The following is a 25151-nucleotide window of genomic DNA, read 5'->3' as shown; positions in this document are numbered from 1 at the left end:
ATAAATCTGATTTCTACCTCAAACATAACATAGAAGTAATAAAACTGCTGTGACAATTGCTACATACTGTTTCCACTTCTCACACAGAGAAAACATCGATTATAAAAAAGAAACAAATTATCCACAATGATTCTTATAATGTGATTAATTATTTCTGTTGTTGGTGCATACAATCTCTCCAGGTGAAACCCTAGAAATTACCATTTTTGAACAGCATTCATCAGTAACTGATAGAGAATTAGTAGGAGAAGGTTCAACAGACAAGGATAATAAGGATATACTTGTTTTTCCAGGTGAAATGTTGATCTAAAGAGAATAATGTATTAGGTAGTGTATCATGTTTATATTTTCCACTCAAATCGTTGTGGGAAACAACCCAGAAATCCAATATCTTATAACTGAAATAGCGAACACATTCTCTCAGAGTTATCTGGTTGATTACCAGGTGCTTTAAGGTCACATATTTGTAGTAGTTTCTCAGATCTTTTAAGTATAAGAACAGTACTTCCTACAGAATGTGCAATTTTGGATTGCTCTAATTTTGCATAAAGGCTCACAGAATACAATACCTCTAATGGACTAAATTTGGCTTAAATAATATCCATATTCTAGCACCCCTACAATATTCGATATGATATCAATTATGGTAGTTTTTCATTAACTGTTTATATTTTGTAAATATGCTGTTATTGATAGTAAAATTAATTCAGTAACAAAATAATGTTGACCCCCGCTGTTGACCCTAGTGAGGGTATGTATGTCCCACTCACCAAGTTTTTCTTCCACTTGGTCCATCTTATGTTTACAATGTGAGGTTAAAAGTACTTCAGGAGCTACATAACACTATATGTATCCACCTAATACTGCAGTTCCAGTGTGCTACAGGCTTGAGATACTATTACACTCTTAGTAACATTGTGAGTTGCACATCTTCAGTAGCCTGATCTTGCTCTGGGACATACAGTAACCCATAGTATTCTCTTCAAACAGCAAACCATATGCATACTTATTAGTGTGAAATATCTCCAAAAGTTCCAGAATTATATTTTCACATGTCATCACTTCAAATTCAATATTTCATTTACAGTTCAGAGGATGATAGGGGCCCATTACATTCAGTGTACTTTTCACATATAAGCATGTTCAGTTATTGGTATACTAAATTTGGATGAAAGAGAACTTCCACCTTCACCCCAGCTGCACGGTACTAGGCATGTTTCAGCTTGCAGTCGTAACTGTTCCAAATTGGGTAGAAATCGCTTGTTGTGTACAAGGGCAAATTTAGAAGAAAGGTGAGGGTAATTATTTTTTAGTATTGAAGACATAATCACTTATACTGTATCTATACAAAGAGCTAAAATTTCTTACACACTGCGCAAAATTATTAGAGGGTGTAAATTTGAATTGCAGTTCAGAGGGTGGCACAAGACGTCCTACCCTTTGCCGAAGATTTCATTCTTTTTTTGAGTCATCATTCTTCGCTGGTATGATGGAGCCTGCCACCAGTTCCGCTCCTGTGTCAGCCTCTTCATCTGAGAGTAGTGCTTCAACCTTTCGTCCTCAGTATTTGCTGGATGTACTCCAATCTCTGTCTTCCTCCACAGCTCTTGCCCTCTAAGTATCAAGTGGATTGGTTGAGCACACTAGTACATAATTTACCAAGCAAACCCAAACCAACCACAAAACTAATACAAAAATGAAATAATGTATTCTCACATAAAGAGCTCCAGATTATGAAATTCAATATCATTATTTTTAAGTTCCTTCATTCATTTATATGTTAGTTTAATATTTCCTACTCCAAAAAATTATAAATCACAACTGCTAATTAATTTATCACATCTGTTTGGTAAAATAATTTTAAATTTAACATAAAGTTCCAAACAAATCCTCTTCCTGTGTCTAGTTTTTAAATATTCACAGTCTGTAGTATAATACAATTCATTTATTTCCAGCTAGCTAATCTTTTCAGACAAATTTGAATTGCTTGCATTGTTAAGCTTCTCTAGTAGGCTATCAATTTATATAGAATAAAAAATATTTACATTAAAACTTTTCACTCAAAACGCTATGGTGAGTAACCTATATTGAATTTTTCTTGCTATACATTACTATATAGACAGTTGTATGCTTCGCAATTTTATCATTGAAAGATATACTTATTTCATTCTGGTTTTCTGTGTGGCTAACACATTCATTCTCCTAGACATATTTATGACAAAAGTAGGATAATTTTCAATGAGATTGAAAGGAGTTACATTGTTATCACCATTCAGTTGAGCGAAAATTTTTCAATGTAATGGAAAAACACCTATTAGGCACGACTATGAATGTAATGGTGTAGACATGTTGGGAATGTGGGTCTCACGGGGAGCATGTAAGGGATAAGTCCCTGCAGGCACACTATCCTATGTGCACTCGGCGGCTCAGAAGGATAGAGTGTCTGCCATGTAAGTGGGACATTCCGGGTTGGAGTCCTGGTCAGGGCATACATTTTCAACATGTCCCCAATGATGTATATCAACGCCTGTTTGCAGCTAGGGGGTCGATTTAATTATTATTTTGCTTAATATCTGAGAAAGCATTATACACGTCCAGATATTTGTTGGATCTAGATTCCACATTTCTTGAGGAGAAACTTCATTTTATATGTTTTTTATATAGGTATTCTGTTATTATTCTTTGAATAAAAAAGAATCAGTTTATTATAATTTTTTTGGTTAGCTTGAAACACAACAAAAATCAAAGCAAGGCCCCTAAAATTCTCAAGAATTATGATGATTAGTAATATCTAGTTCAAAATATCTTTTTCCACAAAATTCAGCTGTTTCAACTTCTCGTGTTTCAAAGAAAGAAACTGGAATTTTCTGATTTTTTAGGCTTTCTCCTTCCAGCCCTAGTGAATATTCTGGTTCATGAATGAGATTTTCACTCTGCAGTGGAGTGTGCACTGATATGAAACTTCCTGGCAGATTAAAACTGTGTACCGAACCGAGACTCGAACTCTGGACTTTTGCCTTTCGCGGGCAAAGGTCCTGAGTTCGAGTCTTGGTCCAGCGCACAGTTTTAAACGGCCAGGAAGTTTCATTCTGGTTCATATTCTACCGATGGAATGCAAGGCTTCTTCAGTTTTGCCTTCTTTTGAAAGAGTACCTTTTAGTCCAACTCCAGCATCATTTTTATCAGCCCATCGAAGAACAGCATCTCCAGCATTTTGACTCCATCTAAAAATTACTGTTGCATTTCCTTCCCAAATCACTTCTTGATAATCACTGAAGAAACCACCAAAAAAAAAATCCAGTAGAAAAATCAATTCATTTTTTTTTTTGTTTTTATCTTATCATTATTAAGGATATAGTCAATCGTTTAAGGACAGATGGAATGATGAATCGATGTTCCATTATAGACAAAACAGTGTTTCCTTTCTTTGTAGTGATGATCTCCAACAACTTTCCTACATAGATATCAATTAATTTTTTTTTTGAATTTTCCATCATATGTTGGATAACCAGTACCATCAGCTCCAATAATACTACAGCTTATTTACTGTTGAGCATGACTGGGATGAACACAACCATCTCCAATATTTATATTAATCTCCATGTTATTGTTGGGGAGAAATAAATTATTTTTAATCTTCTGATTCACAGTGAATGAGTAAAGCTGATAACTCTCGATTTTGTTCATCATTCATAAGGAAAAATCTTATCAAGACATTTCTAAACAATTGTTGCAGCAGCACCATTAAAGTCAATCAAGTTACCATTCACTTCAGTTCCAGTAATTTCTATATATTGAATAGTATCAAAATCGGAATATATACGGGATAATGTAGTTCATGAATTATTGATCCACCAAATTCTGCATTAGGCTTGAATGATTCAATAATAGTTTTATGTTGACAAGAATCAATATATTTTGTAATTATACCATAATCTGGATTAACATTTCTATTAATTAATTCGAATGCAATAATTTTAGGAACATTCTTAGCAAGTCTTTTCATTAGCTTTAATAGTTTCTTTACTAAATCCAACCACACTTGCAGTACTATCTTTTATATCCATGTATAGTTTCACATCTGTCTCAGTAGTTACTCTATTTAAAATTTCATCAGATTTAATGTGAATGTTTGGCATTTTCAAATGAATAAATTTTTCTAAATTTCTTTAACTATACTGACCTACTGGAATTTCTACTGTTTCTCCACTGCAATATAAATTATTATTTATTTATTGATGTAATATTTTGAGTTAAAAATTTGAATAAAAACCAACCTGTGCAACATTACTGAAGCTGTAGTGTATAAGTTAAATCAGTCAAGATGACTTACCACGCAATTGAAATAATCTACTCATTTTGTATTAAAAAATTTATTAAATACGTGACAGATTAGGAAACAAAATTAAAAATACCAGAAAAGAAATCAAAAATTGAGCATGGAAAACTTTTACCAAAATTCTGTTCGATGTGCAATAATAGGTGCAAGTGTTTGTGAAATAACTGCATTAATAACTGGTAATTGTATTATAACTACAGGATGATTGAATTGGATCAAAATTAAATATTAGTATGTTTACTCCAGAGGTTTAGATCAACCATACTTCCAGAATTTATAAAAAAATGTCAAAAATTGTAGGTAAGCATATGGAAGAAGTTACTACTTTTATTGGCAATAGAGATTAAATTATTCCATCTGATTAATGTCTAGAAAATTGGGTAGCAGTAGTTAATGACTACATTCTTGAAAACCAGGGTATTGTTAGAGAATAGCTTACTAGAGGAACACATAAACGAATAGATTATTTTTACTTAGCATAAAAATGGATTTAAAAATAGAAAAACAATAAGTTAGAGATAATCTCATTTCTTAAATGTATTCCGACAACATTAAACAAATTTGAAACGTATTTATGATGAGTTGTTGGAAGTGATTTAAAAATTGAGGATTTTAAAGAAACAAGTTGTAAATGTTGGAAAGATCAGTTTGGGTTTTTTGTGGCAGACATGGCTAGGAGTCCGAACGATGGAAAGTTCAGATATAAAACGAAAACATTTTTAAAACAATTATTTTAAATGTTTTCTACGATAATAAATGTTTGCAACATACAACCTGGAAGTTCTTAAAAAAGCTAATGGAAATAGAAGATTAAAAGTAAAAATAAAACAAAAAGTAAAAATAGAAGACAACAATGAACAGAGTATGAAAAATGTGAAAAAGGTCAACCTGCTATTGATACAACTGAACAAGTTAAACAAGGTATTGAAGGAATAGGTGATAATGTGTTACAATCAACTGAAGAAACTGGAGAAGTTGACAAACAATTGGTTACTTATAATCAACATTTTTTAGAAGAATTCAATGATGTTCCAACGACTAAGGAATATGACAGTGGTAAAAGAGATTATACAATAAGTAAATAAAAAATACAAGATTTATTGACAAAACATGAAGAGATAGAAAGGATACCTCCAAGAGGAGAACAAGCAGTTAAAAGAATTAATTTAAAATGTTACAATATGTTAAACACAGTGAAGATGAAGTTCTTGGATTGAAACCTGTTGGTGCATTTAAATTTGTTCATAAATTACCATTAAAATTTGATGGAGTTAAAGTAACAATTGGTCATAGAAGATATTGAGCTACTGATTGGTTAACGAGTCTTTTAACTAAAAAACGAAGTAACTATGGATGATATGAATACATTACTTACATGTTCTGATTTATTGGATTATGCAGATATATTGATTCATGCAGGAGCAATTTATACTAATAACAATCTGAATAAAATAAAATCAAGTTAAGGTAATAATAACAAATATTCTAAAAAGGAAATGTTGATCTTTAGCCTTCACAAAAACTGGCCTCATATTTACATTCAAATGTGGATGAAAAAAGTGGTGAAGGTATAATTAAAAAATACACAACAAAACCAATGCAATATGTTTTGGTCAATGATGTCCATAATTAGCAGTAATTCATGGAGAAGTATTAGCCTTAAATAAAAATCATCAGAATGAAAAAATTGGAATAACTCAATTGTTAACAATTAAATTTAGTGATTTCATAACAAAATATCGAAAAGAAATTCTGCATTTAATTAGATTTTTGAATAATCTTCCTCACAAATTTAGGAAAAATGAAAAGGGGTGGAAAAGTCTTGTACATAAGGCTTTAAATAATTTATCAGTGCCAGAGATGCATCTACTACGATATTAATGGACAATGACTTACCCATTAGTAAATGTCATACCCTTAGCTATTAATTCACATAAGAGGTAATAAATAAATTACAGTTACTGCCTGATGGTGTGTATTTAATATCCTACTATGAATGCTGCCATAACCTGTACTATCTAAACACATGCCTAAAAATACAGTTTCTGTATTCGGTAAGATAAGAAACAGAGAGAAAATTAAAGAACGCATAGATTAGTGATATAGCTCAAACAATAATAATATTTAACATGCTCTTAATGGCGATGGACTAAAAATAGCTGCAGCAAAAGTAGATGGATTTGATAAAGAAACAAATGCTATTTATCAATATCATGGCAGATTCTGCCATGGTTGCAAAAAACTGTTAAAATTGAGACAATTACCAATTAAAGTGAAGAAACAGCAGGTAACCTCTATCAAATGACTTTAACAAGAGGTGCAGAAATGAGCTGGATGTAATTGAGCAGAGGTGTGTGAATGTGACTGACTTAATTCAGAAGCATACAAAAGTCTTAAAAAATTAAAACAGTTACCAAAAGTTATCAAAACCATTCAAGCCCAGATATGATTTTTATGGTAGTTATACAAATGTGATAAAATTAAGAGCTAAAGCAGATGAAGCTAATGGAAAAATAAGATTTGATAGTATATGCAGTCTTTAGTCAACTGTACAATATTATGAATATTATTCTGTGACACAAAAGAAAAGTTTATATACCAAGATATTATTCAAAAATGTAATGTGTTGCCACATAGAGGATTGTGTCATCCAGTATTGCTTGTAAAAATGAATGAAAAACTAAATAAATTAAAAAAAAATTTATCATAATGATGAAGAAGGAAGTTTTGTTGGAACTTGGATAACAGATGAAGTAAAGAAAGCTGTGGGAAAGGATGTAAAATTTTAGATGCCTATGAAGTATGGGATTTTAAAAACAAATGCAAATATTATGTGGGCAATAAATGAAAATACAGACCTCAGAAAGACGATTTAAAAGTAAAGATGAATACATAAAAGCAGTAAAAGATAAATTAGGAATTCTATGGGATAAATAAAAGATAGAACAAAATCCTGGAGAAAGGGCACTTGCTAAAATACATTTAAAAATTTATGTGGTAAATTTGAACAATGACAAAATATGAGAAAAACTGGGTATGTTACAAATTTAAAACCTTTTCATGAGATGCTATTAGATGACCGATTAGGTAACATAGATATAAATTTTATTAATGAGTTTATGTTGCAGATGAGGCACAACTTCCAGTATTATTATATAGAAAATTGTGCAAGTACAAATATTTTTATAGCTGCATTCACCACATTGAATGCAATTCCTACATTTTATTGTCTGTTAGATAAACTAGGAAAAACGGGATATATTTTGATATCGATTTGGTAGTGTATATTGATGACGGCAAAGTCAACTTAGAAAAAGCTTGTATGTTGGGTGAAAGGACAGATAAGTTATGAGATAAGAAGTGGATAACAAACTGGTCTTTAAAGCTGTATGGTGAGACCATGATAACATTAGTAGGAAGTGAAATGAAGGAAAAGAGGAAATAGAGTACAACCAGATAACTAGAGATGGAAATACTAAGAATTTAATAATCAAACAAGTTAAGGAAGAACTCTCATTTCACTGTGATAAGAGTAGTTCTAGAAAATTATGACACAATACCTTATGGCTATTAAAAATTATTTATTATTTAACAAAGTTTAATTTTTCTGTATGTTCTAATATAAGAACAAAATCCAAAATGCATTAATATAATTTTGTATTATTTTTGGTAAATTATGTATTGATAAATTGTAATTCACTACTTTTTAAACTGTCATAAAAAAGAGAATCTGAATTTTCTATGTCATCCCATATTTCAATATATTTCATCATAACTATTAAATCTCATTTTGCATTCTTCTTCTTTATAAATTTGCTTTAATACATTAATACTGTTGGTATGGTCCTCGCCTCTCAAATGTTCTATAATTAGAGACAGTTTAAAATATTGTTTGCAAATATTAGATTGAACTTTGTTTCTTATTTCTCTAAAAAATGCCAAATTTAAATGAATCACTCACTGTAGTCATATTTATGAAGATAAATAGTTTTTATCCTCAATAAAAACGTATTCTATATAAATGTAAGAATTTTCTGAAAAACAACATAAGCAACACTATTTTGTTTAAAAGATTAGTGAGATAAAAGTAAATGCTTCACATAATATTGAAAACAAGACAAGGAAAGAAAATTTTTACGTGGCTCAGTAAGTATTTTAACATTATTTTACCTGATGTATATTATAAATTAATTTCTGGTTGTGATTTTCAATATTTTGAAGATGGTTATATTAAGCTAATGTAAAAATGGAAAGATTTAAAATAATGATTTACAATTCAAAATTTGAAAAACGTATGTTTCGTTTTTATAGTAATTTTGGGGTTGGTTGGATCCACTTAACCTCGCCACATACTTCTCCTCTGTAGCTCCCTCTACAGTAATGGAAATCATTCCCTGATATCCTAACAAATGTCCTATCATCGTGTCTCTGCTCCTTGAGAATATTTTCCACATATCCATTTGCTCTCCAGTTCTGTGCAGAGCCTCCTCATTCCTTACCTTATCAGTTCACCTAATTTTCAGTATTCCTCTGTAGCACCACATCTCAATGTTTCAGTTTTCTTCCATTCCGGTTTTCCCACAGTCCATGTTTCACCACCACACCATTCTGTGCTCCAAACGTACATTCTAAGGATATTTTCCTGAAATTGAGGCCTACATTTCTCTTTGCAAGGAATACTTTTTTCCAGTGCTAGACTTTTTTGATGCCTTCCTTCCTGCATCCTTCGTTACTTATTTTTCTGCCTAGGTAGCAGAATTCGTTAACTCCATCTACTTTGTGACCACAAATCCTGAGGTTAAGTTTTTTATTGTCCGCATTTCTGCCACTTCTCATTACTATCGTCTTTCTTCAATTTACTTTCAACCCATATTCTGTACTCATTAGACTGTTCATTACATTCAGCATATAATGTAATTCTTCTTCACTTTCATTTAGCATAATAATGCCATCAGCTACTCATATCATTAATATCCTTTCATCTTGAATCTTTATTCCATTTCCATCATTGCTGCAGATTGAAAAGTGGGGCGAAAGACTACGCCCCTGTCTTACACTATTTTAGTCTGAGTGTTCGCTTTTGGTGGTCGACTCTTATAATTCCCTCATGGATTTTGTACATTTTCTTAATAACCTGTCTCTCCCCGTAGCTTACCCCTATATTTCTCAGAACGTCTAACATTTTGAGCCATTTTACACTGTCTACCGCTTCTTCCAGGGTGACAAATACCAAGAACGTGTCTTGACTTTTCTCTTTCTCCTGTAATGAACGGCAGCGTCAGATTTACCTCTCTTGTGAATTTACCTTTCCCAAAGCAGAACTTATCATCATGTGACATCCTCGGTTTTCTTTACATTCATCTCTGTGTTGTTAGTGTCAGTAACTTGGATGGATGAGCTGTTAAACTGATTGCGCGTAATTCTCGTATTTATCAGCTCTTTCAGACTTCGTTGTAGTGTAAATGACATTTTTCCGAAAGTGAGATCATATGTCGCTGGGCTCATACATTCTACACACCAACGTGAATAGACGCTTTGTCGCTCCCTCCCCCAATACTTTAGAAATTTTGATGGAGCATTATTCATCCCTTCTGCCTTATTTGGTCTTAAATCCTCTAAAGCTCTCTTAAATACTGATTCAAGTAATGGGTCCTCCATTTCTTAAATATCGATTCCTGTTTCTTCTTCCATCACATCAGACAAATCTTCCCCATCTCTGAGGCGTTCAGTGTACTCAAGCCACCTTTCTGCTCTCTCCTCTGCATCCAACAGTGGAATATGGCACTTTTGATGTTACCACCCTTACTTTTAATTTCACTGAGGGCTGTTATGACTTTCCTATGTGCTGAGTCAGTTTCCAACAATTCTTTCTTTCTGTCTTTTTTTTCCAATTTTTCATCCATCCATTTTTCCCTAGCTTAGTTCCTTTTCCAATTTATTTCATTCCTCGGCGACTTCTATTTTGTATTTTTGAGTTGCCCTGAACATATTTGTACTTCCTTCTTTCATCGATCAGCTGAAGTATTTCTTGTGTTAACCATCATTTCTTCACAATTTCTTTCCTTGTACTTAAGTTTTTCTTTCCAGATTCTGTGATTGCCTTTTTTATAGATTGCCTTTCCTCTTCAACTGCACTGCCTGGTGAGCTCTTCCTTAGTGCTGTATCTATAGCCTTAGAGAACTTCAACAGTATCTCGTCATTTCTTAGCAATTAAATATCCCACTTCTTTGTATATTGATTTTTGTTCACTAATCTCCTAAACTTAAGCCTACTCTTCATTAATACTATATTGTAGTCCGTGTCTGTATCTGCTTCTGGGTATGCCTTAATATCCAGTATCTGACATTTGGACTCTCTGCCTGTCCATGACGTAATAAAGCTGAAATCTTTCCGTATCACATGCCCTCTTCCACGTTTACCTCCTCTTCTTGTGATTCCTGAACAGAGTATTCACCATTACAAGCTGACGTTTTGTTCAGAACTCAATTAACCCTTCTCCTCTCTCATTGCTTGCCCTCAGCCCAGATTCTCCTATAACCTTTTCATTTATTTACTACAACATCATTCCAGACCCTGATGACTGTTAGATTTTCATCTTCCTTGCCATTCTGTATTACTCTTTCAGTATCCTCATGTACTTTCTCTGTCTCTTCAGTTTGTGGTGTCAGCATGTGTACCTGAAATGTCGTGGTTGGTGTTGATTTACTGTCGATTCTGGTGAGAACAACTGTATCACTGAACTGTTCACACTAACATACTCTTTGCCACACCTTCCTACTCATAAGAAATCCTACTCCCATGGTACCATTTTCTGCTGCTATTGATATTACCCCATGCTTATCTGACCAGAAATCTTCGTCTTCTTACCATTTCATTTCACTGGCTCCTACTATATCGAGACTGAGCGACTGCATTTACGTTTTCAGATTTCCTAGCTCTCCTATCACTTTCAAGCTTCTGACAATCGATGCCCTGACTCATAGAATGTTCTCCATTCATCGATTATTCAATCTTCTTCTTATTGTCATTCCCCCTTGGCAGTCCCCTCTGCACAGCCGAATGGGAGACTAATCCCAAATCTTTTGCCAATAGAGAGATTACCATGACACTTTCACAATTACAACCCAAAAGTCCTGTGGAGACACATTAAGTTTCTTTAATGCAGTTGTTTTCATTGCATTCTGCATCCTCATGCCGTTAATCATTGGTGATTCTTCCGCCTTTAGGTACAGTTTCCCACCTCACGGACGAGAGAGTATGCTGATCCTCTGTTCGCTCCTCTTTGACAAGGTCGTCAGCAAAATGTGGTGACTTTTTATACAGGGAGCCATCGGCTCCCAGTGCTTGAAGACCTCATAACAGCTTATTAATCGCGTATAATGGTTTTATAATCACCATTTTTCAAACTAAAGTCACTTCCTTTAGCTTGTAAATAACCATGAATTTCGCAGATTTCAAAGATAGTACCATTATGTACAACAGTAAAATCGTGATTTTTCCCCCTCTTTCAACATGCACCCTAAGGAAACTATTTTGTCATTTCATGCCCAACATTGCATTAACCTGCCTTTATAAATAATCCTTTGTCTGTTGTTCTGAGTTTCGGTGCAATTGTACTAATATTCATTTTGTCTCCCATACCTTCAGCTAGACTGGAAACCGATATGGAGCTAACTGGACAGCCAACTGAACGAGATGGACAGGTGTTCTGGGACGTGACGGACTTTAAGGTCGACCTCAAGTTGAACAAGTTGTCGATGGACCTTACAGGATTGTTCAACAATGACAAAGCATTAGGTATGTGACTAAAAAGATGTTGTTGTGCTCAAATCTTGTGCCTGCTTCTTCCACTTGTTGAAATATTGAGATACACGAAAAATACAGTAGACAGTTTCTGATATGAGGACTCAATAAAATGAAAGTCTAAAAGTTCCACTGAAACCTCTTAGATTATGGCTAGTTGTTAGGTCTGGGTTTATTAGATTACTGCTAAGAGGAGTGACTGTGTTACTGATTGTTGATTCTTAGAAAGAGTAATTTGGAGGTGTTGTAGAGGAATCAGTTTACTACAAAAACTGGGTCAGAATTGATTCTTGCTTTTAGTGATCACTGAAAGCTGGATTTTATATGTTAAAAGTATACAAGAAAGATAATTTCTGTTGGTTTTCGCAAGTGTCAAAATTTTGTAGATAAAAACAAATTTAGCAATAGAAATCACTTGCTAGAATCTTAAGTTGATGTAGTAGATTATTAAGACAGACAACTTTAATTTTTTTACATTCTTTGATACCAGATGAAACAAACCACAATGCTATTAATGAAAAGCAATTCTGAGTTGGTAAAACAATAAAGATATATTATGTGGTTTTCATTGTGAAAACGAAACAGAGACAGACACTGTTCATCAATATTGTGGGATGTGACTATAACTGCAGCAAAGAAAAATCCTCCAGTTCTTATCAATATCAAAGATGTAATGGTTTCATTATGCTTCATCTCTTGTAGTATAGAAGGCACAGTACACTTTCGTGAAATACTAAGGGTGTTCAAAATGTTTTGCACAGTCGTCTCTAATTTTTTGTTTTTTGCAGAAGGAGAAGGAAATTTCTTGTGAACGTACTTGGAACATTTAGCTGTACATTGAACCTATCAATGTAGCCTCCATCACCTGTGACGCATCTGGCCCAACGTTCTTTCCATGACATAGATGCACTTTGGTAAAATTATGGGGATTGACTTTTACACAATCGCTTGACAGAGGAAGTAAGGCATGTCTCACTATCAAATGTTTTTCCATGCAGGTAAAAATCAGATGGAGCAGAGTCTGGACTGTAGGGAGGACGAGGAACAATTTCGAACCCATTTTCCTGATTTCCTCCTGTGGCATAATTGCTGTATGGGGTTTAGCATTGTCATGGTAGCGTGATGAGTTGACCCTGAAGCTCTGGCCTGCGAGTCTTGATGGCACATCACAGCTTGTTCAGTGACAAACAGCAACGGTCACAGTTGATTGTGGAGCCAGTTTCCAAAAGGTCAGTGAACATGACACCACGCTGATTCCAGAAGAAGGAGGCCATAATTTTTCGGCCTGCTGTTCGTGAAACTCTTGATTTCTTCTTCCGAGGGGAACCCAGATGACGCCACTCCATGGATTGGGTTATGCTCACAGGTTCGGACAAATACAACCATGATACATACTGGGTAATGACGCCATCAAAACACTGTTTCCACTCTTCAGTAAAGGTCTGCATGAGACCCTCACACATATTCTTCCTCATAGTTTTCATTTCTCTTGTGAATAACCTTAGCACCCAATGTGCACAGATTTTTCTGTGCCCTAGTGATTGTAACAGTAATATCACACTACCCAATGACAAACGAGTCATTTCAGCAAGCTGTCGTGTCGTCACACATCTGTCATTTTGGATGGCTTGATCAATGGTCTCCTTATTCACATCACTCACTGCCATCAATGGTGTACGGCATCTTGGATTGCCCAGTAGAGAGAAATCACCTTCTGTAAACCTCTGCAACCACCGCTGGATACTGCTGTGACCCACTGTGTCCTCCCCATAAACAGGGAGCAACTTCCTGTCAAACGATAAGGCAGAGTCGTCACCGGTTTTGAAGATGAACTCCATCACCGACGTCGCAAACTGACATATACTTCGTGATCCATTACGGTTCACCTGTAAATAAAAGAAAATACTTTTATATATCATTTTATAGCTAAATGTTCCAAGTATGTTGAAAAAATGTTTCATTCTCCTCCTGCAAAAAATGAAAAAAAAGGAAACGATTGAGCAAAATTTTTGAACGTCCTTTCTACAGCTAGTAAGGTGATTATCTGTGATGGGTTTTCAAGAACTTTAAAAGTATTTAAAATACCACCTACATATCCCAATGACTCTCTTATTCTCATCCGTGTCGTGACAGCCTCATTCCTCATTTACACAACATTACAATAATTTTCTTTACATCTCCTTGAATCGGTTGCACAGACCTGAGATTGCCACAATGAATTGTTACTGAGATGATGCAGCATTTCTTTGATTATTTTATTGGTTGCAGATTTAAGGAAGGTAGACTTTGTGGAAAACACCGTCGATGAGGGTGTCATTAGAGACTGATTGCAAGCTCAAGTCAGATTACGATGAGGAAGGAAATGTAGAGTAAGGTTCTCAGTGGAATCGTTTGTGCTAAGTAATCTTAAGGTAATCATGGCAAGAAAGAAAAAAAGAAAGTAGTTATCACGCTCTGGACAGGAATTTAAGCAGTCATCCACACCAATGTGAAGAGTCCAGTATGTTAAGCACTGCACCTCCTCGTGAGAACAAAACTAGCACTCCTTGAGGAATTGTAATTATTGGAAGTATTGAAAATCCTAACCATCCTATGAATAGTCGTTTCCCCACATAAATTCACATGTTACAAAGGGCACAGGCTATCCATAAACTCGAATAATTACAAGAAAGTTCTTTTCCTTTTGGCTGTGACTTATTATTATCCTTCAGTGTTCATTGTATACGCTGGGTATTCAAAGCAATGTCCAGCCGCTAAGGTGGAACTCTGTTGTCACAGCTTGCCAGTAAATCGTATCACAAGCGATAAATTCGGATTGCGTCGTATTTTTGTGCACAAACTGTGCCGTTGTAATAGAAAATAGTAATATTAAGCAACTTAATACATCAACATAATACCTGATTTTCCCAAAACTCTCGGATATATCACTTACATAAAGTACTTTGGTTCTGTAAATCCTGATAAATAGTTGCAAAAAGTCATTAAATATCCCAAACATGTCTCCTAATGGTTAGCACGTTTTGAAAATCTGGTGAAATGAGATACTGTTCATGAGTGTTAAGGACATTACCAAGGAGAACCCGCATACTGAAACAAAAAGTACAGATGAACCTTTAGCGAGTATGGAAGTCGACAGTTCGTCATTCTCCAAAGCTTTAATCAAATTAATTTATATGTAATTTTTGTGCAATTTTCTCTTACGAAAGCTCTGTTTATTTGTATTCTTCATTATGTACAGCTGATAATTGATGATTCCCTACTTATATTAGTATAATTTGGTTGTATGCTAGTATTTTCATACGAGTACAATGTGATCCATAGCCTGTAGGAACTGTTAACTGCTGCTTCTCTAAGAATTTCCACGTTTCTTATCGATTTTTATCGAAAATATTTACTAAAGTGGACAACACATACAAAATTCGGTTGGAAATGTTTACGAAAGTGGACAACCGGTACAAAATTCGAGTTCTGACATTCTGTTTCATTGAAATTAGGCTTTTTGAATCATACATCCTTTGGATTAATTACTGCTCAAGATTTCATGGTAATTCTATGAAAGTATTCTGGTAACTGTGTGCAGGAGTTCGATAGAATTTTTATTTTTAGGTTTTCTATACCTCAATCCATAAAAAATGGATCCCTTAAAGAACGACTTTGTTGTCCCTCTGTTCTGTCTGCCTGTCTGTCCAACTTAAGACCCTTTTTTCTCAGGAACGAGTAGACATATCAAGTTGAGATTTATGTCACATACTGACTGAGGTCTACCAGCCCTTGTTGGTATAAAATAGTCTAGCTTCTATGTCAATGCAATCAAAATACATGTCCATTTATATCACATATTTCACTAGTCGTAAACTCACTCATCAAAAGCCTGTAGAGTACTTCCTGTTAACCTTGAATAGTAAAATTCGCGAAGAAAAAAGGTTTTATAGTACAGCTAAAGGACCAAAATCTGTTAAATTGTAGTTATATTACATAAAAACTCATTTTGCCATTAGTACTTAAATTGCTTTCATCCTCTTTATGAATAATAGATACATATTACTGTATTTAAATATAAAATGGATGTTGTAGTCCAGTTTTAATAAGTAAATATCAATATTTCGTCAATACTTCTCTCTCTACGATGTAGACATAAGTTCTTTCCTCTCTTGTGTTTGAATGTCCAGGCCAGTCTGAGGGACTACTGTCAAGATTTTGATGTGGTTTTCCTTAATCGTTGGTTTATGTGTAAAATTTATGTTCACAATTTATAAATATTTCATTCCCATTTCGTCTAACTTTGAAAAATTACAATAGGACATGCGGAATCACACAAAAGATTCAAACTTAAAACTTAACATTAAAATATTCTCGACAGTCTTGAAGTTACCAGGAGGGATACTTCGTAATGTCAATATCGATAACAGGAAAAAACCGTCGATGGATGAGCTGTTTATAAACATATTTAACTACATTTGTAAGGAACCCTCAGAGAGTCCTACTAGCACTTTTTTACTTTCAGTCGAGTTTTGACTTAATTCAGCAGAAACTCTATTCTATTTTATGGTACAGTTATTCTTGGTGGACACTTCATTGCTTCCAGTTAATATCTATGTCCAGCTAATGAACCAAAACCTAGTTACAAATCAATAAATATCTCAGAAGCTCAAATATATTAACAAATATGGACAGTTCAGTCTTACACACAAATTCTGTTGTTAGTGACCATAGTTAAATTAAAGATTGAGAAAATATGAATTTTTCTTTAATTCGTGTATTTCTACTAAGAAATACTTCAATTTAAAAATTTTTAAAAATTATGTTGTATATGAACCAAGCACCTTTTAATTTAAGGAAATCATCAATGTGTGGTAAGAAGCTATCTAAGATGCGACGATTTCAGTTTAGATTTGTAATTTGGTTTCTTATTTGTCAACATTTTTATGTTATTAGATGAACAGTTAATATTTTTTGCGGCATCATGCTACAGATTTCATGGTCTACCAACAGCTTTGTGCTGATTATTACTGTTTGTGAATTATAACGAATTACTTATTACAAGTATGTGTCAAACAGCCTAAATGCAAGAAAATAACAATACCAAGGTCAGTGGTTAAACACCATAAGTGAACTGTGGGAAAAGGCCATAGATGAATGTACCTCCCACCTACTTGCAATAAATAGTTTATGTTAACAACTAATTAACATTTCCAGAATATTAAGATTTTGATAGGAAAAATGTAAATCATGTTAAGAATTTGATTCATAAACTCCTGATAATATGCCACATTTGTTTGTGGTGTTATTTCATTTATTGCAACTATATTTCCTAGTGTTTTGATAGAATTTACAGTCTTTTAAATATATTTGGTCATAATTCTAAACTAAATATATGAAATTACAGAGTAGTGAAAAACCTCAGAAATGTATTGCTCAGTGTCTGACATATTAATTTGATGCTGGACGATGAGTATGGCGCCGAGAAAGTAAAAGTAATGGTGAACTGCATGTCGATGTTACAGCTGACAACACACTCAAGTTCCTGAATGAGAATTCTGAAGAGATTACAAAGGAGCTGGAACCGGCTATAGATGAAGCTCTGGGAGTCTCCTTCAAGCAAATGGCCAGGAAGGTGTTCGGAAATGTTCCCTACAACTCAGTCTTTCCACCTTCATGAAGTGGAGCGAAATGTAGGTTTTACCTTAGAAAAAATACTTCATTAGTCATTCACATAGGTGGACGTTAGTTCAGTCCAATATCGTACACTGCTGTGCTCTATCATACTTCTACTTTACAGAAACAATAAAATATGAACATTATTTTCATAGAAATAAATGATTTTGCTTCAGTTTCTATAGTTATTTTGCCCATGTATAAACTACATTGCAAAACTTTTGTTTGAAAATTTATTCCAGAAAATGCTCTGTTAAGTCTTTAGGGCATTCTAGTCCATTTACTCTGATGCCATTAGACATTAATAAATAAAATACCAGCACCATGTAAACGATGGTTAATGTGTGTGGTTCACACGATTATCGTTCTATACTTCATATATACCGAATAATAAATTCATTTTTAAAAATCATGGTATAAGAGTCGTTATAAGTTATTTTGTAACATATTGTTAACTTCCAGAGTCTAATTATATGAGTGATTAGCTACTTAAAAAAGTTTCATCATAAAAACATGCTATTGTATTTCATCACAAAAATATATTTCCCATCATTTGTAAGATAACTATAAATAAAGTACACTCCTACATTTAAAATTAAAAACTTGGGTTATAATTTCAACCTGTTTTTGTCATTATGTTTGTATGTTACCATGTGCTAAGGACGTAAACATGCTTTTATTGGTTCTAAAGGAAACGTTGATTTATTTAAACATCTACAGACAAGACCTCCACAGAGTAAAGGCTTTGTTAAAAGTTTGCGAAATGGAGCTCATGTGCATTGATTCTCTTAGTATTGTTTTCACTTCGTAATGCACTACAATGAATTTAAAAATAACATTCCGGATTATATTTACTGCCAGCTACAGCTACCTTTTGGATATGTATCTATGATAAGTGTTCTCATGTACTACATTAGTAATAATCGCTTATACTGATCTAAATTTCACATTAATAAATACAAACATTTACAGCAAAGATATATATAGAGCGAGGCCTTTGTTCAAAGATCAAAAAGAATTGTACATGCGCAGCTATGTCTTCAAACTCCTCAAGGAAATTTTCTAACACTTGTATATCAGTGAACGTCTGAAGTCGTAAATCCAAGGAAAAAAGGGATTGATAGAATGACCTTATGTGTTTTGTTGTTGTTGTTGTTGTGGTCTTCAGTCCTGAGACTGGTCTGATGCAGCTCCCCATGCTACTCTATCCTGTGCAAGCTTCTTCATCTTCCAGTACCTACTCCAGCCTACATCCTTCTGAATCTGCCTAGTGTATTCATCTCTTGGTCTCCCTCTACGATTTTTACCCTCCACACTGCCCTCCAATACTAATTGGTGATCCCTTGATGCCTCAGAACATGTCCTACCAACCGATCCCTTCTTCTAGTCAAGTTGTGCCACAAACTCCTCTTCTCCCCAACCCTATTCAATACCTCCTCATTAGTTATGTGATCTACCCATCTAATCTTCAGCCTTCTTCTGTAGCACCACATTTCAAAAGATTCTATTCTCTTCTTGTCCAAACTAGTTATCGTCCATTTATCACTTCCATACATGGCTACACTCCATACAAATACTTTCAGAAACGACTTTCTGACACTTAAATCTATACTTGATGTTAACAAATTTCTCTTCTTCAGCAACGCTTTCCTTGCCATTGCAAGTATACATTTTATATCCTCTCTACTTCGACCATCATCAGTTATTTTGCTCCCCAAATAGCAAAATTCCTTCATTACTTTAAGTGTCTCATTTCCTAATATAATTCCCTCAGCATCACCCGTCTTGATTTGACTACATTCCATTATGTTCATCTTATCTCCTGCTTTCAAGACATCGTCCATTCCGTTCAACTGCTGTTCCAGGTCCTTTGCTGTCTCTGCCAGAATTACAATGTCATCGGCGAACCTGAAAGTTTTTATTTCTTCTCCATGGATTTTAATAGCAACTTCGAATTTTTCTCTTGTTTCCTCCACTGCTTGCTCAATATACAGATTGAATAACATCGGGGAGAGGGTACAACGCTGTCTCACTCCCTTCCCAACCACTCCTTCCCTTTCATGGCCCTCGACTCTTATAACTGCCATCTGGTTTCTGTACAAATTGTAAATAGCCTTTCGTTCCCTCTATTTTACCCCTGCCACCTTCAGAATTTGAAAGAGAGTATTCCAGTCAACATTGTCAAAAGCTTTCTCCAAGTCTACAAATACTAGAAACGTAGGTTTGCCTTCTCTTTATCTAGCTTCTAAGATAAGTCGTAGGGTCAGTATTGCCTCAGGTGTTCCCATATTTCTACGGGATCCAAACTGATCTTCCTTAAGGTCGGCTTCAACTAGTTTTTTCATTCGCCTGTACAGAATTCACGTTAGTATTTTGCAGCCGTGACTTATTAAACTGATAGTTCGGTAATTTTCACATCTATCAACGCCTGCTTTTTTTGGGATTGGAATTATTATATTCTTCTTGAAGTCTGAGGATATTTCGCCTGTGTCATACATTTTGCTCACCAGATGGTAGAGTTTTGTCAGGACTGGCTCTCCCACGGCTGTCAGTAGTTCTAATGGAATGTTGTCTACTCCCGGGGCCTTGTTTCGACTTAGGTATTTCAGTGCTCTATCAAACTCTTCACGCATTATCATATCTCCCATTTCATCTTCATCTACATCCTCTTCCCTTTCTATAACATTGCCCTCCAGTATATCGCCCTTGTATAGTCCCTCTATATACTCCTTTCATCTTTCTGCTTTCCCTTCTTTGTTTAGAACTGGGTTTCCATCTGAGCTCTTGATATTCATACAAGTGTGTTTCAAAAATATTAATTTGTGAGACAGTGGTGTTAAAACCTGTTTTACACCCCACTAAGCTAGTGGCAGTACTGCTTAACTGGAAACCGCCAATACAAGATACAGTAATAATGATGTATCTGTCTGGTACCCTGGAAAGTTCAAACGAAGCACCTTGGAATGTGGCCTTCTTTTTACAACTGACAGAAAGAAAAAAGTGACATTCGAAACCTATCAACAACACATACACTTTATTAAGTGACTGTTCAACCTATTATATCATACTGTATTGTAGCACCGGATCCAACTTGCAGTAGTAATATGAAAGACCTTCAGATCTTAAAAGGCTAACATCTTTTATTCTTTTTTTTTTTTTTTTTTTTGTTTTTAAGGATTCACGATGTGCCACACATCGCTACGTAACTAGAACAAGCCGGAACAATACACTCCAGACTGTGGCATCGATATAAAGTGCCCCACAACTGACTGCCAACTAGGAAGCGCACCCAGAGGTACGAAAAACAAAATACAAGCGAGGGGGCACACGTGGCCCTGGCGCCCAGCGCCACGGCACGCGCCCGCCGCGGGGGTCTCGTCTCGCGACAAGACGAATCTGCCCGGAGGTGATAAGGACCCATCAGTGTGGCAATCACCCTCTTAAAGTGTCAAATAACGAAAATTTTTTGCGAACCTAAAGAGGCCGAGCTCTGAAAGCTGTAAGACTTCAGGTCACATACAGTGTCTCTCTCTCTCTCTCTCTCTCTCTCTCTCTCTCTCCCCTCACACACACACACACACACACACACACACACATGCACACACACACACACACACACACACACACACACACACACACACAGAGAGAGAGAGAGAGAGAGAGAAGGAGAGGGAGGGAGAGAATGAATTTTGAAATTACTACAGATATAGTAGTAGGAAGAAACGACTTTGCCACATTTTATATGCTGAGTCTTGCCAGTATGACTGAAGTTAAGCAACGTTTGGTCGTGTTGGAACTACTGTGGCTGGCCATCTGGATGCGCTGGGTACTGTTGCGCTGTAAGGCATACGACTATTATTATTATTATTATTATTATTATGGTAGACGCAAGTGCGGATTTTAAATACCGCTCATATCGAACAAATGATGCTACGAAATAAAAAAAATAGCGAAAGCGGAGATAGCTGGTTAGATAATGAACATTAGTGAAATAAAAATCTTCTGCGGGTTAACACTGAATATTGTGCCTACTAACGTATTTGGATCATACTTGTCATTGTGCCCCGAAGGTGGTAGTGCCGTCGCTGCTCATGGGAATCTCACTCTTCGACAGTGGCTGGGCTGCTCCTGAGACAATCCTGTATGTTCACGAAAAATAACATAGTGATAACAGAATGCCAGGTAAAACGCTTTTCTAGATGACTTCATTTCAGCGAGTGCCTAGTGGAAAATAACAGGCGTGTCACCTACGGCATCTCGAAACAGAATGCCCCTCCCCCCCCCCCCCATGCTAAATAACATCGATTCCAAAAGCATCGGACCTGCGAAAGCCAACTCAAGTTTTTCTCACTTGACATCCTGCAAGCCATTGTACAAGGTAGTAAGAATGATGCAGTATTTCTTGACTTTCGAAGACCATTTCAGACAGCGCAAAACCTACCCATATTTTCTTAATTAGGATCAGACGACGCATACATTGACAATTGAGACTGGATGACGATTTCTTGGTAGGGAGAGCGTAGCATGTTATCTTGGATTGAGAGTTGCTGAAAAATTAAAAGTAACTTTGTGAATGTTCCAGAGATGTGTGTCGGGATCCCAGTGGCGGACGCTGCATGTTAATGGCCTCGCCAAGAATATTGATAATAGCCTCATGAGCGCAAGGCTAGCCGAGAGTAGTAGCTGCTCGTGATGTTTCTGGTGTTGGTAATATTCTGCTATTGCTGAGTACGTTCTACTACAAGACACATAACTTTTGAGGAGATAATATCTTAATAACTTGGTCTGTGGTCAGAGCAGTCATTGCGCCTACCTTGTAGCACCATTAACCAGCTGCTGTAATTTTCTGTACATGATTTGGTGTTCCCTACGTCTGGTGAGGCAGTCACAGAAGGTATGCTGGAAGAGGCTGTTGGTAGTTATGAAATTATTTAGCAGTAATTTCTGTGTTTGCACATGAGGTTTCCTTTAAATAGTTGTGAGACGCCCTGCTTAAACCGCAGGACAAGACAAGTAATTTAAACTGTGGAAAGCGCCAAAATAAGTGGCTGTCTGCTACACTCGACATAAGACTTTATAATTTGATCAAACACTAAAAGAGACCAAAAAAAATTTTTAAACACACAGCTTTAATCTTTGGACTTAATTACTGGCTGAAAGCCACTTTAATTTAATAAAATGTGAAGGCCAATAAATTAAAGCGCAAGCATTATCAGAAATTTAAAAGGCGAGCCTTATCGTACGCAGTCATTTATTTAAGCTCAAGGCCCAAAGAATCATATTTTCAGAGCAAACAATTTGAATTCAAAATCGGCTGAAAGCGCAACACTTAAGGCAAAACAACATTAATTCTTTTTAAGAAAAACAAAAGCCCTACGTAAAACAGTTCTTAATTAGGCAAAACTCAATCAAAACAGAAATTTAAAAGGCAAAGCCTTATCTTGGAACAGTTCTTTAGTTAGGTTGAAGGCCCAAAGAATCAGACACTTCAAGAGCAAACAAGTTAAATTCGAAACAGCTGAAGGCCTAACACTTAAAACTCGATAACATTCATTTTTTTTAAATACCAAAGATCTTAGGTGAAACAGTTCTTTGAACTAGGCTGAAGGCCTTCAGAGCAAAACAACTCAAACTCGGTTGAAGGCCCAACACTTAAAATTCAACAACATTAAAACCTTTAAAATGCAAAAGGTCTTTCGTGAAACAGTTCTTTAAATTAGGCTGAAGGCCTAAATAATCTTACGCCTAAGGGCAAACAACCTTAATTAAAAAAAAATCGGCTAGAAGCCATACAAGTACAAACAACAAAAATAAATGAAAAAAAGGCAGTACACTCAAGGGCGCTCAGATGTTCGAGGGAGGGCCTGGAAATCCAACACTAGCGCTCGCTTAGGTGAGAGACAGTCGTACCAACTATTCACGATCCGACGACCACCCAACCGACAGAGAGTCAACGGACCCACCAACAAGATAACTTCCACTTCACCCGACAAGGGCCCAATAGGGAGTTCAACGGAACAACGTGGAAGATATTGGCGCCCACAACCAATCATACATGGAGCTGTCAAACTACACACCGTGCTGGACAGCAACAACACGATGAGAAAACTACACTGCCTGAAATTTACGTTAACGGCCACAAGGCAGAAGATTCCGCTGGTGAACTTCAATTCAAATAACCAAATACAGTGAAACTCCACCAGAGGGAGGCTAGAATTTTCCAACTTGAAAACAATATTGTTGCTCTCAGGAATATCCCAGCAGCCAACAATGAACTCCAAACAACACAATATGAACAGTCCTGACTTCCTGCTAAATTACATCAAAACTCAACTTTAGCGTCCAGAGTCGGTGAGCCACGAACCTCATAGCAATGGGAACAGCCCCACACATTCGAACACAGCCTAGAGGCCGCCAGCGGTCCTGGTCAAACTATGTTCCGCGGAGAATTCCTCGCTGCTCCAAGCAAACCGACCGACTGGTCACACACCGCCCTGACGGAAACTGTAAGTGCCAGGGCAAGGATAGTGCAAGGTGCGAATATCGATACACACCGCTGCTGCCACTCGCGGAAGGAGAGGATAACAGCATAATCGCGATAACCGCGGTAGACGAAACACAGAATCGCAACGAAGGTTTAATCCAGCGCATGGTATGAGCCAGCCACGGTGTAATATTTCTGGGTTAGTCAGCCACCATATTAGGCTACAACAAGCTGTTCCCAGAGCTGTGGAGATGCAATAAATATATAGATGAAGAAATGTGGTGTGAGGTACCTGCGGCAGTTGTTAGATTCGGTACCATTCCAATGAGAAAGACCGCCTGAATAATGCTGCTGCTCTGTGATTGGCTGCTGTGTTCAGAGGAAGGGCGCCAAAACGTTAAAGTATAGTTATTATTATTAGTTAAACTAATAATTGGAAAGACTTCAATTTTTAATATAAATATCTCTCAACAGCTGACTAACAATCAGTCATTTTAGAATTGTTAAAAACAATTTAAATCTAAAACAATAGACTGACGAAATTGCAGACGAAGCACTTTGGAAGCGTTCGGGTCAAGCCTTTTCTCGTATGGCGCGCGAAGTGTTTCGGGCTGTTAGTCAGTCTGGATTAGTCAGTCGAGGAGAACAGACATGTTGTCTGTCGTAGGATGTAATTCCAATTTTTATTTAAGTTCCTGTTCGTCACTCTGGATTAGGCAGTGGAGATGTGTATGCCAGTATTCAGTAATAAAAGATTCACTCCGGTAGTCATGAGGCACAGACACGTGCCACAAATAGTGTAAAGATACATTTTCGTAAACATTGTGATTGATCATGTAATTTGCTGTATCAGAAGGCGTTGTATTAAG

General features: G+C 35.8%; 1 protein-coding gene across 1 annotated transcript in view; it reads left to right on the top strand.

The window, feature by feature from the left end:
- The window catches only part of LOC124712039 (protein takeout-like), a 36115-nt gene extending 18014 nt beyond the window's left edge, over positions 1–18101 (top strand). Inside the window, exons 3-4 of the mRNA XM_047242331.1 lie at positions 11988–12137; positions 17648–18101. Coding sequence (XP_047098287.1) covers positions 11988–12137; positions 17648–17802 — 305 coding nt within the window. The 3' untranslated portion in view covers positions 17803–18101. The remainder of the gene's footprint in view (positions 1–11987; positions 12138–17647) is intronic.
- The last annotated feature ends 7050 nt before the right edge of the window (positions 18102–25151 follow it).

The sequence above is a fragment of the Schistocerca piceifrons genome, chromosome 8 (assembly GCF_021461385.2).
Source record: "Schistocerca piceifrons isolate TAMUIC-IGC-003096 chromosome 8, iqSchPice1.1, whole genome shotgun sequence".
In the NCBI taxonomy this organism is placed as follows: domain Eukaryota; kingdom Metazoa; phylum Arthropoda; class Insecta; order Orthoptera; family Acrididae; genus Schistocerca; species Schistocerca piceifrons.
The sequence above is the reverse complement of the archived record's forward strand: the minus strand, read 5'-3'. Positions and strand labels throughout refer to the sequence as shown.